At 33.9% G+C, this 14,851-nt stretch overlaps 1 protein-coding gene across 1 annotated transcript; it reads left to right on the plus strand.

Annotated features, from left to right (window-relative positions):
• The first annotated feature begins 7,886 nt into the window (after nt 1–7,886).
• On the plus strand, nt 7,887–11,882 carry LOC133326426 (uncharacterized). Its single transcript, XM_061535077.1, has 6 exons — nt 7,887–8,111; nt 8,428–8,712; nt 9,112–9,256; nt 9,516–10,133; nt 10,244–10,465; nt 11,201–11,882. The coding sequence occupies exons 1-6, from the start codon at nt 7,901–7,903 to the stop codon at nt 11,880–11,882; spliced, it is 2,163 nt and encodes a 720-aa protein (XP_061391061.1). The 5' UTR covers nt 7,887–7,900.
• The last annotated feature ends 2,969 nt before the right edge of the window (nt 11,883–14,851 follow it).

The raw sequence follows: 14,851 nt of genomic DNA on the forward strand, positions 1-14,851 counted from the left end.
CATATTTTGCAATATCTATCTTGATTTCAGATATGATGGAATACAAATACATTTACATTTACACACATGGAATTTTTGATATACAAATTTAATAAAAAAAACTGCAACTGTATCAATAATTGTTAAAAATTGAACTGCAATGCCATTTAAACTGAAATATATTGCAGCCACCAACTGAAACGAAACGACATGACACAGAACGGAAACGGAATTTCGAATGGAAAAGCATTAACAATAAAATAAAGAACAATAGCAAACGAAAACAATGTTAAAACGACAGACAAATCTCATACAAAATGAATATTTTAAAAGGCAATAAAACAATAAGGAAGTTTGTAAAATAAAAGGTTTATCTTTAAATACCGATTGACAGGACTCGTACATTCAATACAAACGAACAGCAAGGCGGGTTCATTGCAATGATTATACACTCCATCATTAGCTTGAGTGTATATTAAATTTATCATTCCTAAATCCACAAAAAATATTAATTTTATTTTTCCGTTTGAAACTCATCGAAATAATAATTTCCGAACCTATAAAGTATATGAGCAATATTGCCAATTTTTAATATTCCATTTTCAAAAAATCGGCTTCTTTGTTTTCGTAGTTCATCAATAATTTTTGGTACCTAGATTGATGATAGTAGTTGATACCGTGCTCAGCTGAAATTAATTGTTGTTATTTGAATTTTTGCCTTGCCAGACCACTTAACGTTCTGAGCCATCAACACACTTCCAAAACGGTAGCGTAAAAACATGTGTATACCATGGAAGCAATTGTAGGTGTGTGGATTAATAACCCATCGCTACAACAAAAATTTGCTTTGAAAAGGACTGTTCTAGAATGAAGGCAAATGTCGAACTTTGACAAATTAGGATTTAATTCGCATATGCAAGTTTCGCGTCAGGGCGGAATAAATACAAGTTATCAACGTACGACCTTTGTAAAGCCACACAGCTCAATATGCCTGATGAGCCGCTTAACCAACGGCGAAACGCGTCGTATAATGGTGGGTACGTAGGTTCTTCTCCTGACTTTCCTTTTCATTGCAAAACTTAGATCATCGACTCGAAAGAGTATAAATAATCACTTAAAATTACTTTCAAATGATCTCTGCCCTTACAAGGCAAAAATTCAAATAACAAAAAAATATATTCTTTTATTTTACCCGAATTTCACCGAAAAAATTACATATATAAAAATAATCACTTACAGCATGCGGATTATATCAAGACCCTTCCGATAAATCTTGGGGTTCTATAAATAGGAATAAATCTTAAAATAAAACTATATTATGAAATATACATCTTAAATTGCGTCTAAATCGCGTAATTCCCAAAATCATTTGATGCGCATGCGGTTTCCAGGAAGTACTGAAGTTTATCTTCCAATCCATATATATTTTGCGAAATTTCATATGACGGCTAAGATGTACTACATGTTGCATTGAAGTGCCCAAAAACTCGTAAAACGCGAATAATTTCCGAAAACTCCATATACCATTAACGCGCATCCGATTTCGGTGTGCACCCTAAAAAATACTTCGATCAATATATGTTTCAATGCGGTCCATTAAGAACCATGGATGACCCAGCTCACTCTATTTTTGAGATAAATTTGATACATCTCTCTTTCGGCTGAAGTTTTTAAAGTTCTGTTTTCGCAAAATTTCAAAATCCGTATCAGGTTATTTATTGAAAAGGAAATGATCCAAAGAAAATACAAATTACAAATTTTCAAAGACATTTTTTTTGCCAAATTTCGTGTTTTTGGAAGTCTAGTTCCCGCCGTTCTAGTAGATGGATTTTCACGAAGAAGATTTTATTACATCCGAAACATAAAAAACCTTACTGATCGCGTACCATATCATTCAACTGACAGATCTTAAAAATTGGCCCCCAAAAATAGGTTTTTAGAAATTGGATCGCACAAAATGTTCACTTTTGGATGAGTTCTGCTTTGAAACTGTGCATACTACATACACAAAATATATATTTAATTACTCAGATTCGCGACTACAATAATATTATAATCGATTTTTATAAGCCCCTTAATGCGTATTAAATCAAGAAGTAAAATAAAAAAAACTCAAAATCGAGCTTCAAAATGTCAGCATAATATAAAGGTAGATGCAGTTAAAATTTTGAAAAATGATACATAAGAGACGTAGTCAAATTTTGTTGGATTAGTTTTACTCTGGCACGAAGATCGTGAAATGAGTGGCTTAAGTAATTCCCGAGTTATAAGGTGGTGAACCTCGGCTTCAGCTATGTTAAAAAAAATTTCTATGACGATTTAGCCATGTCCGTCGGTTTGTTGTAATCACTCTAGCCTCAAAACGCATTGAGATAGATCGCCAACTTTTGGCGAATTCGATGAAATTTTGTACATTTTGTTCATTTTTGGTACCAAATGTCTCCACTAAAAATTATAAATATAGGTTCACTTTTTCGGGAAAATTATAAGTATATAGTTAGCTAAAATGCAAAAAGGCGTAACTAACAAAATCATATGTGTGTAGGAGAAGCAAAACACAGTTTTGAATGAAAACTATAAACATGTCAAAAAAAGTATGGCCGGCAGGGTGATATTGCATATGACGAATAATAGACTATAATTTTTTTAACAAATTTATTCAAAAAGTCAATTTTCAATTTTTTGTTAGTTACGCCTTTTTGCATTTTAGGTAACGATGTGTCAATTTCTTGGGAACCCCTAATTTTCGGTATTTTGGGGTTCTCGAGCGCGTTTTTCAAACGAATTGGTTTTTTTGTATACAACTACAAACAAAAAACAAATCTCCCTCCCATAAATTATATATTTTACCTTTTTTAGGGGTAGTCGTCATATAACCACCTTTTTATACCCTCCACCATAATATGGAGGATATATTCATTTCGTTTTTCCGTTTCTCACTCATCGAAATAATAATTTCCGGCCCTATAAAGTATGTATATTCTTAATCAGGGTAAAATTCTAAGTCGGCTAGATCGACTTACCTGTCGGTCCGTCTGTAATCACCGTACTGAAATTTTTCATATATCGGTTCACGTTTAGGCATAGCCCAAATATTCGCTAATTCCTACACTAACATAATCAATATCGGTCCCCTTTAGGCATAGCCTCATATAACTTTGCAATTTAAATTGCAGTAGTTTAAAGATTTTTTATTCTGCCATACGTTATCAGTATCAGTCCACGTTTTTGGGTTTTCAGAATTTAGGAAAAATCCACATTAAAAATTTGCTGACATTTTTATTTGGTGTACATGTAGAATTATCGGTATAGTCCACTTTTTGGTATGTTCCCTATATTTTCATTGCAAGTATCTGTCGGTAAACCTATGGTGGAGTGTATCCAAAGTTTTAACCGGTAGAACTTAACGATTTTTTCACTTGACCTCTTTTAGGAGTTCCATCTATTTATAGATTTATGAAGTAATGGATCGGATTGTCTACATGAATGTTTTGGAAAACGTTATAGTTCCCATCGCTTGTTTACTTACACAAAAACATGTTAAACATTGGCTGGGTCAATTTAGATTTCCATTATATATTTTTATTTTCAAATAAATTTTGCGCTTATATGAATAAATTACCTATTTATATCTGAAAAAAACTTTCACTAAAATTACATTTTCAAAAAAGTTACATGTCATTTATTCAGTTTGCAATTTTTGATGCTAGATGGAGTCGTTGTCTACGTTTTATTCAGAAGGTGTGGTTTGTGGCACGAAATTATATATAGAACCTATATATGCAAGGGCTTTTCTACAAATTCATGTCGCTGTAGACTTTTTGCAGTACGTTATGAAGCAGTACTTACATGAAATCGTACAATATTCATCAATTTCATGGCGATCGGGTTTTAGAATAACATATTAGCCATGCCATGATGTTCAGAAATATGTTAAAAGATTCCATTTGAATATATGTATCTGTTCTCTATGTAAAAATTACGTGTGTGTTCGTGATCGCTAAAGTCAAAAACTACTGCACCGATTTTGACCAAATTGTATGTACAGACTCTAAGGGGCGTGAGGAGTGTTTCTGTGTAGTTTGAAATTTTGTTTATTTTTTTTTTGTGTTTTTGTACCGTAATTCAAGTTCTTGAGTTAATTTTAACATCGTTTGACAAATGGCGCGCTATATAGTTTCTATGCGTTTTGCCGGATTAGAGATTGGGTGATTAATCGATGTTAAGTATTCCGACACCAATTCATACATAACCTGTTTTCGTGAATAGCGCGTGGGAGTCAAACCAAACAAAGAATAACTTTTCAAATTGAAGTACAAAAAAAATTAAATCTACTTATAAAATTGATGTAAAAAACGTATAGTAGCTCATCAATTTGAGAACGGCGGGACCGGTTTGACTAAAATTTTTTTTCTGTTATCTGTAATTAAAGTGAGAAGGTTTTTATGAAAGAAAAAATTGAGAAAAATACGCGAAAATCTTGAAAAGCATATTTTGAAGGGACGGCTAGATCGATATGCTTATCATTATGTGGGACATATACCATAAAGTACTATACCGACAATTTACAGAGAAGTTCCTTACCCTACATGAAATACCAAATTAAAGGCAATTTATAGGGTATTTGTTACTACTTTAAAAGTACCTATAATCAGACTATGCAAAATATGGTCTATAAATAAGGTGGCCTTAAAACGCACAATAATGCCGAGCCATATACCCCACACGACATCTGAATCATTGGCTAAAACTTTAACGTGCGACGTTTCAATGGAACATAACATTGTTGATGTAATGGAGCGAAGTATTCAAAAGCTTACTCGGCAAGATTGTTCTAACTACGTTATGGACATGGTTTTGAAAATCCCACAAGCTGCAAGTCGGGAACCCCTTCATTAAGATTAGCAGTTACCTTATCATCAACAATTTATTAAGTCAAATGTGTATTTCGCATTTAGGACCGGGTTTTCAATTTTTGTTCTTAAATATTTATTTATTAAAATGTCAAGAAATACCCCTGTTTGTATTACTATTTATTTAGTTTTATTTAGTAAAGATATTAAATGAAATCACACCGAATTAAAGAATATTTATGTTAATTACATAGCCATACAACTATATTTGTTAATATTCTTTGATTTAATTTTCAAATATTGGTTTAAAATTACTGCAAATATCATATTTCCTTAGATAAGAATAAAGGTTTCATTTAATTTGGAAAAAGTTTCATTCTATTTGTAAAAGGTTTCATTTCAATTGGAAAAGGTTTCATTTAATTTGGAAAAGGTTTCATTTAATTTGGAAAAGGTTTCATTTAATTTGGAAAAGGTTTCATTTAATTTGTAAAAGGTTTCATTTAATCTGGAAATGATATATATTGGGAAAATTTAATTAAATCCGAAAGTCAAATTTATATGTGCCTTCAAATTTAAATTTTTCCACGAATTCAAATATTAATAAATGTATATCCATCAAATCTTTAGAAGGCAAAAAATAGAAAGAAGACTCGCTCAAAAACATCAAATTGTAGAAATTCAGTACTAAAATGTTTCTTTATGTGTGCTCTGGTAAATACCAATGTATTAAAAACAAATCTAAAAAAATATACATCAACAATATTGCTAGGCAAGACAACGTTTGCCGGGCTCGCTAGTATATATATATATATATATTATATGTTAAATTTTATACATATTTCATATATTATTGAATTGCTATAAACATTCACATACACACATATATAAATAGTTGTAATGTTTGATCCAAAGAATTTAAAAGTCAAATGATATTTGCACATCAAACTAAATGACAGACAAATATCATGTTAAATGAATATTTTGAAAAACAATAAAGCAATAAGGACGTTTTTTTTTAAATTTGCACGTATTACCAAAATTGATTGGTTGACTATTAAATCTGAATTTATTAAAACAAACCTTCTCCGGTAAAATTTTAAATTTGAGGGTTACGTTTTTTTTGCGAATATGGCTCGATATGATACCCTTCACCACTTTGGGTATATTTTACATATGTCTCCTAACAGACTCCGCCCTTTCGAAAGAACATTGACATGAAATTGAACGAACTCAAATATGCGATATTTATGCCTTTCTGGAATCTATGCTAAATTTCATTTCATTCGGTCAAGTTTAGAGTCTTTTGCGTACAATGGGACAAATTTATGTAAATCGATTCAGAGCGAACTTGATACAAGCTATTCGGTAGGCCTCACTCTTCAAAATTTAATCACAATCAGACAACCATTTGAAATATATACATATATGGAAGCTGTGTCTGCATATGCACCATTTTCAGTAAAACGCAATAACGTCATTCTAGTCTCAATTTGATACGTCGAGCAAAATTTCGTGTCAAGCGGGGCAAAATTTACCTAAACTCCAAGGAAAGTATATATGGAAGCTATATATAAATCAGAATCGATTTCAATGAAATTTGCCAGAGATTTATTTTTATTAACTTCAGTACACTACACAAAATTATGTGTCAATCGTACAAACTTTGGGTCTTTAGTGCACAATTTACATAAAGTCGAAGGAAAATATATTTGGGAGCTATATCTAAATCTGAACCGAGCGGTTCAGTTAAAATCGGGCGAAAAATTATATGGGAGCTATATATAAATCTTAGTACACGTCATTCTAGATTAAGTTTTGTACGCTGTGCCAAATTTCGTCCAAATCCAAATATATATATACATATATGTGGGAGATATATCTAAATCTGAACCGATTTTTCCCAATTTCAATAGGGTTCGTCCTTGGGCCAATTAAGTGACCTCTACGAAATTTCATTCAATTCGGACCATTCAATTGCGACCTGTACTTTTTTTAGAATTTAACTTGAACAGACAGACAGACGAACGGACATGCATAGATCAATTTAGAAAGTGATTCTATGCATATCCTCCGAAGGAACCATGTATCTATCTCGTTTCCTTTTGCCTGTTACAAACATATGCACAAATACATAATACCTGAACCACAGTGTGGTAAAACCCGAATATAGAAATCTTTAAAAAAACAGGCCTTATAATAATCCTATGGAATTATTTATCTACGCATTATAATAATCCGATATTTAAAAAATTCATTATAATTCCTTTAGGAAATATTAAAAACACGCCTCATAACAGTCCTTGCATAAATATTTTTTTATACAAAAATCCATGCCTTGTAATAGTCCTTTGAAATAAAAGTTCTTAATTTGTTTTAATTCTCGCTTAGTTTGGTCCTTGAAAAATATTTCTTAAAAAATTCATGCGTCTGACAGTCTTTGATATTTTTTAATCCACGCTTAGATAGTCCTTGAAAATTTTTTTTAAACATCCACACTTATGATAGTCCTTGAAAAAAAATATTTTAAAAAATCCAGGCTTATGACAGTAATTGGAAATATTTTTAATAAATCCACGTCTATGATAGTCTTCGAAAAAATATTTTGTAAAAAGTGCACGCTTATGATAGTCCTTGAAAACTATTTAAAAAAAATCCACGCTTATGATAGTCCTTGAAAAAATATTTTTAAAAAATCCGCACTTATGATAGTCCTTAAAAACTAATTTTTTTAATAGTATTGATTTGTTCTGATTTATTGTAATCCTATTTTAGATTATCATTACCATGGTAATTTGAGTTATGAATAATTATTGACGTCAATTTTGGTATTGCCTCCAAGAAATCTAAATAAAATACCCGATTGCAAATTTTTCCGATTCCATGAAAAACAGACACACACACACACATAAATACACCGCAAATAATGTAATAAACCCTAAACATGTATGTCTATATTACATTGACAGGATATTCATATCAGGACACACTTCAAACATCAACATAACAACAAGGGTGCTCAACACATTACAACAACCGTTTAGCAGATACACTCTGAACCCGATGTAATGCCTTCCCGGCGTACTGCCGGTAGTGCGGCCAGCAAACGACGCAAACATTCGTTGGGTAATTTACGTCGTGCACATCCAGCCTCAGGTGCAACATGGAATGTCCAGGTGGTGCGTGGAAAAATGTCATCGAAATGCCTGTGGCATGCATGTCGAGCCCTGATTTTGGGTGTGACATTGCTGCTGCTTGGCGCGGGAATGGCAACATTAGGTAAGTGTCTAACAATTTACATAATCACTTTTTCCAACATGTTTTAAGTTTTTGTTTCATCGAATAGCTGGGGAAATATGAAAACTCATTTGTTTAATGTTTTGCTGGCCAGAGTGTGGGGAGTTGTGAGAGTTTTTGAATTGTTGTCATATGCAAAGCTTCACATATACATAAATTATTTAACACACAAAAATTATTTAAATAATATAATTTAATTTCCCCTGAAAATTAACACCCCCTGCAAATAAAATGTTTTATGTTTATATCTGTGTGTTAATTTTTTGTTTAAATAATAATATTTTTTCACCCGATGCAGGTTACTATGCTGACTATTTATCCATCGGTTCCGAACTACGTGGCAATGCCACAGTTCGCGTTAAAAATGATCTGAAAGGATTTCATTTGAATAATTTTTCATATGTGGGACCCATTGTTATGGGTTTTGGTGGCTTTATTGTCGTCGCATCGTGTGTCATGACATTTGAGGCGAGAGATTCAGCGGCGAAAGTGGTACCGGCACGTTTCAGAGCCGGTGTCAATGGCAGTAAAATTACAGTGCGTAGCAATCAAAGTAGTTCGGCATCTCAAAGGCGTGCAATAGGTAAGTTTTTGTGCTATAAAATAAAAACAAGTAAAAAAGTGTCGGTCGGCTATGCCGACAGATATATGCCCTATGGTTTGCGGAGAAGGTCTTCGGTGTTCCACACAGGATTTTTTGCACAATATTGTCTATATTGTGTGGAAGGTACCAGAAGGAGTGGTACCCATCTTCAAACCTAAACCAAGTTTGGAGGAAATAATAAGATGTTCAAAGTTTGGATGAATTTGATTATTCCCTTCGAGGGTTATGGTGCGCACCAGCCGGCCAGACAGACAATGGACAGAAGGACATTTGTAAATTGGCTCCAAATTTTCTGAAATAGATATAGATTAAATATAAAATTCCATGTGAATAACATATCAATCGTCTTACTTTGCTATTTTTTTAATCTCTTCGAAGGTCTTCAATACCAAACGACACGATGGGATCAACAATTTGGTGTTTTTCGTTCATCACCGGCTACAGAACAGCCACAGGCAACACCCGCGCCCTTCGATCGTGAAGCTCTAACGGCAGAATTAATAAAATTCTCTAAAACCCTGAGGTAAGTCACAAGCCAAAACATCTAATCTCTTTCACTTCTTCCACGCTTTCGTTTGCTTTGTATAAAAAGATACAAAAACATATAAAAATTGGAGAATATTTTTGTTGTAATTACCAAATATTACCCAACAATTCGATAGTTCAAATATAAATCATACGCTAAGAAAAAACTAAAACTCCTCCATCCAAAAACTCCATAAACTATTTTAATCGAAAACATGTTTTATTGCAAAATTACAAAAATCCGCAACACGAATTAGTGCATCTGCTCGCTTTTCACCAAAACTGAGACGTATCTCCTACACTGGTTCTGTGCCTAACCTCTCCACCCATCATGCCTCCTCATCAACACTCGCCTATTCCACTAATATATCACATTTACTCTCGCCGAATCACAAAACCCTGCTGTTGGCGGAACACAAACGGCATCGAACCCATCGCCATCATCACCACCATCACCACAACCATCACTCGCACCACAATCAACGTCCTGCAACCAATGCCTCCAACTCAAATCCCACCACCAACAACACCTCCACATTCACGCAACCGACAACGGCGTCACACAACAGTGGGCGCCAGGTCAAAAATCGTGGTACTCGTATTAGTAATAGTTTAATTCAAAGAGCCACCCGAGAGAGCACGTCATCGATACAGTGTGCTCTGCTGCAGCCGCCGCCGGCCAACAACAAACTGCTCTGGCACCATGCCGCCTCGTTCGACGAAAGTTGCCGAGTGGCCAACGAAAAGCAAAGGGAGCGGGTGGCGGAGCGAACAAAACGTTCGGACACAGCCAAGCGACACGTGCTGGCCCGTCAGAAACCCATCGAGCATGAGGAGGATAAAGCAATAGTTACGAGTCCGTTGGGTAATCGAAGGTAAATGTAATGCAACTGCGTTTATATCCTCTCCCCCCTGATCAGTAGTTCACTAAAATCCATGCGTTATGTTGCGGTTTTCCCGTTTTTCTTTCATTATTTCATTACAGATGTTCCACAATGTCGGATTCATCGTATAGTGGCCGCTGGACGGTCCGTTGTTCGTCAATCGCGAGTCGAACGTCAATTGTAAGTCGAGCCTCCAGTATAGACTCGAGGCGTATACAAGTCGATTTGCATAGTCCAGAGGTGGTGCCCAAGTCAATATTACGTTCCCCCAAACGTTACTGTTCCGGGCCTTCGGCAACGCCATCGGTGGAGAAAGAATTTCGGTAAGTGAATTTTGTTATGTTCAGGCAAAAAGTGGGGAACTTGAAAAACCCATATAAATTTGTCATGATATGAGGTTCTTATAAAGGTCCCGATCGATTTTTGATATTTTGAAGGTTCCAGCCGTATGTTGTGGCTGTGGCGAAGTGGCTTTAACTGGCATTCCGTGAAAAACAACATTGGTTTCGATATAGGTACATAATTTGTCAAAGCCTCCATAAAAAGATCCCTCCATATTTACGATATTCCAAGTTTTAAGTTCGGACATTTCGATCTATTATCATCTTGAGATGAACATTCAAAATAACTAAAATTGATCGGAACTTCTTTATAGAAAGTTTTTGATATAGGCCCATATTATGGCATAGCAATATTTTAGCATAGCCTTCGTAGAAAATATCCCTCCACAATTTACGGTATTTTGAAGACTGTGGGCGCTTTTTTCCATTGACATCCCAAGCCTTGTTTAAAGTTCGGATTTGCTTATCTTTATTTAAATATTAACATATACGATGAACCGTGATAAATTGGGACCAAGAAATCGATTGCCCTTTCGAATTTCAATATACCCAATACAAAGGGTATATTAGGGCATATTAAGTACATTGTATTACTTTTCGTACCCTTCTAGTTCTTATTTCGTACCCGCTCTACGTATCGCAATATGTTGTTTAAATTTCTCACACATATATATATCTATTAATGTATGTATGCCTATGTATATATTTTCCTTGCAGAAGTCAACTTTCAGTATGCTCCGAACCACCTGCCCCAATAAGACAACTCTCCGGTCAGTCGAGTTTAGAACCATGTCTGCCCGAAGAGGGACTAGAACATTACGACGAAGCACTACAATTGAAACCAACCGACTCCCTGTCATCGCTGACAACAACACCCACCACCATCAATCCCGTTGATCCACCACCACCCCCACCACCAAATACAAATTTGAAATCACCCAACCACTGTGGTATGTTGAAAAAACCACGACCTGACTCCCTGCCACTAATGGGTAATGCTGCTATTGTCGAGCTAACTAAATCTTTGCCACAGCAAGAACGTATTAAAAATTTGCAACGAAGTCACTCATCACGGACTTATGATCGACCCAAGGTACAAAAAGCTCCCGAACATGATGATTCGATATTCTATATACGATCGGATCATCGGAATTTGGAACAGAACAACGACTTCTACGATCAGATAATAAACGAACGACGTTCGACGCTGTTGAAGGCTGACAGTGAAACCGCTTTAGCTGAGCGTAAGCATAGCTCACTCTCGATACCGGAGAAAATCCTGGAGCAATGTAATCAAAATTCTACAGAAGTGGAAACGGATGAGCGAGTGGAAGAACCTCAAGCTAATGATAATAATGTGGATGATGTTGTTGTACAAATTGAGGAAGAAGGAGTATAAGCAAATAAGCATCCAAGCAACATTGTCCTATAGAAATTTTGAAATTTCCCAATGAGAAAAGGTAGCAATAACAGCAACAACAACTAATAAAATAAAAATTTCTTTAGAAAAGAAAGAATCGAGAATTACTTTACAACTTCAAGTTGTGTATACAAATAGATGAACAAAGTTTTAGATGCTTTTGTTTACACCGATGCACACACCCTGGCAATGAATCAATGAAACCCACCCGCAGTCCCCCAAATTTCGGGGGAATCTAGTGAAATAAAAATTAAAAAAAAAACAACAACAACAAACTAAAATACTACTAAGGATGTTACAATTGGTATAATTTTGTTGCTAAGTGTTCTAAATGTACTTAAATAGTTTTAATATAATATAAATCATAGAGGAAAAGAATGTGCGTATAGACAGACAAACGTATGCTCAAGTACACATTGAATAGAATATTTTTTTTTTGTAGTTTTGTACTGTCATTTGATCTATAACTGAATTTTTATTTATCATTATTTTTTCAAAATAGAAATAAACATAATTCGGAAATAATTTAACACCATGTCATGACATTATCATACGATGTAGTTTAATTTTACGTATTATACGTACGTATTATATACTAAAAAACTAAAAAGTCCAACAAAAAATTATAAAAAAGCGTACATTGGTATTTTCATTAAAAATTGTTTCAGATTGTTTAAACCGATCTCAACAAAACTTAATATACTAATTTTAAATCGAACAAATATACACTCAGTAGAAAAAGTCTGCGTACAAAATATATATATACAATTAGACAAAAAATCCCGAAATAAGTTTTAAAAAATCCAGTATATTTTATATCCATTACAATATGATAAATTTTAGTTTTTTTTTTAAGTTAAGGGGATCCCCCACTCTCGGTTTCAAAAAATGTTTATTCTGATTTAATTGGAATCTATACTAATTCAAGAACGTCCCTATGAAATTTCAAGTGAAAATCTAGCATCAAAAACTAATCCGATCAATTCCAAATTTTGGGACGTTTCTCTGAGAGTGTATAGCTATGGTATGAACTAGGATAAATCCAATCGGTCAAGATCTTCCTTAGTGTTTAACTTGGTTTGTGGTAAAAAATAGGCTATTTTCCAAAAATATTTTTTCAAAGGTCTGCCATTTTGTTGATTTTTGATTCCGATGCATTTTCGGATTCCGATGTTCCAGTGAATAGTTATCATGCCCGCCACCAAAAATAAGGACTTTTCTTTAATCCCATAAAACAATAACAAAAAAATGTTGTAAATTATTTGTCTTTTCCATTTAAATCTCCAAATATATATATCTGCAAAGTTAAAAACCTTAACAAGCTTTGGTATTGATTTACCAGCCCATTGAAAAACTTGAAAATTTAAAATCGAGAATGAGGGAGGTTCCCTTAATAGAAAGGGAGATAAGTTTTGCGTTTTTTGTAATCAATGGGCGCAAGATGGTATTGCGATAAAGGGTACGGTGCTGGATACGAACAACTTGGTACCGACTATGAAACATGGCGGCAGCGGTAGAATGATATGGGGTTGTGTGGCTACTAGTGACGTGAGACAATTGCATTTCATCGAGTCTATCATGGATAAATATGCGTACCTTAATATTTTAAAGAAAAATTTGATGTGGAGCGCCGAGAAAATGCGTCTGGAGTACGACAACTACTTCCAGCAGGATAATGACCCCAAGCAAACTGCTGATATAGTTAAGCTTTTGGATACTGTCGCTGATCTGAAGCCAATAGGGCACCTATGGGATAAATGGAACAGCAAATCCGACAACGCAAAATTACTTCTAACGCAATGGCCACAAAAAAGCTGCATTATGAATTGAACCAAATATCTTCGATAGAAACTTCCAAGCAGGTGTCAAATTATGACTTTCGAGTTTATTCTGTCGAGAATCATCGAACTAACCATGACCGCATCCGATATCGAATGCTTACTATCGTAATTTCCGATGAATCGATGCCAAATTAGCTATCGATAACAAAAAGGAAAATAAGACACAAAAAGAAAAGTTACTGTTTAAAAATAAATTCGCTCTGTCCAATGAAATCTGAATTAAAATTGGGTCGTTATACCCCTGCACCTTAAACTGCAAACATATATTATGTGATGCCACAAATATATTATGTAATGGTCCAAAATTGTCCATCGGCCCTTCAATATTCCTATTGTTATCTCAATTATACTCCAGACAGAAGATTTAATTTGTGCAATGTTTTGCTAACATTTTCTGTGCAACGCTAGAAAAATTTTAGGTGTTGCGCTTTGACTCAAACCCAATACGAATTCATTTCTGCTAACTGGTTTCCTGGGTGGAAACTGCAGAGTTTTTGTTCCGAAATTAATTAATTAATTATCATCAGAAAAGGATAATAAAAATAATACAGGATCGATTTTATTTTAAAATTAATTTTGTACACGAACGCCCTAATTAATTATATTTAGCACATATAATAAGCAGGTGCAACTTGTTTAATTAATATTTTAGCACAATTTAATTCAGAATTCATAAAGAAATATATTGGTCAATAAGTTGGCAAAAAATTCCGACATTTTCATTCATAATTATTAACTTATTTTTGTTTTTATAAAATTACAAGCAAATCCCACCAGCAAATGACGTATTTACTTAATAAACTACCACCACAGAAAGTTTTTCACATATCGATTACCGCTTACTCTCAAAAAATCGATAATTCGAGTAATTCACAACATACAATTCACAATTCGAGAATTCCATTTGCAATTCATAACATTTAAGTTGTAATTCGAAAATTTCTTTTGTAATTAATAGAATATCTTTTCGAAATTCATAGAAACTACCATTGAAATTCCAAAGATGCATTTGAAATTCATAAAATTCCATTTGAAATTAATAAAATTCATTTTTAAATTTAAATAGTTTTATTTGACATTCTTGGATTTTGTTGCACAAAACTTTGT

This window comes from Musca vetustissima, unplaced genomic scaffold (assembly GCF_032173495.1).
Source record: "Musca vetustissima isolate MV318-11 ecotype Yass unplaced genomic scaffold, APGP_CSIRO_Mvet_v1 utg199156, whole genome shotgun sequence".
Taxonomy (NCBI): Eukaryota; Metazoa; Arthropoda; class Insecta; order Diptera; family Muscidae; genus Musca; species Musca vetustissima.

What these genes read in the sequence shown, in the direction of transcription:
- LOC133326426 (XM_061535077.1), top strand. Translation starts at nt 7,901, where the DNA reads ATGCCTTCCCGGCGTACTGCCGGTAGTGCGGCCAGCAAACGACGCAAA. An exon ending in ATCTCAAAGGCGTGCAATAG is followed by an intron (nt 8,713 to 9,111) that starts GTAAGTTTTTGT and finishes ATCTCTTCGAAG; the next exon opens with GTCTTCAATACCAAACGACA. An exon ending in AAATTCTCTAAAACCCTGAG is followed by an intron (nt 9,257 to 9,515) that starts GTAAGTCACAAG and finishes AACACGAATTAG; the next exon opens with TGCATCTGCTCGCTTTTCAC.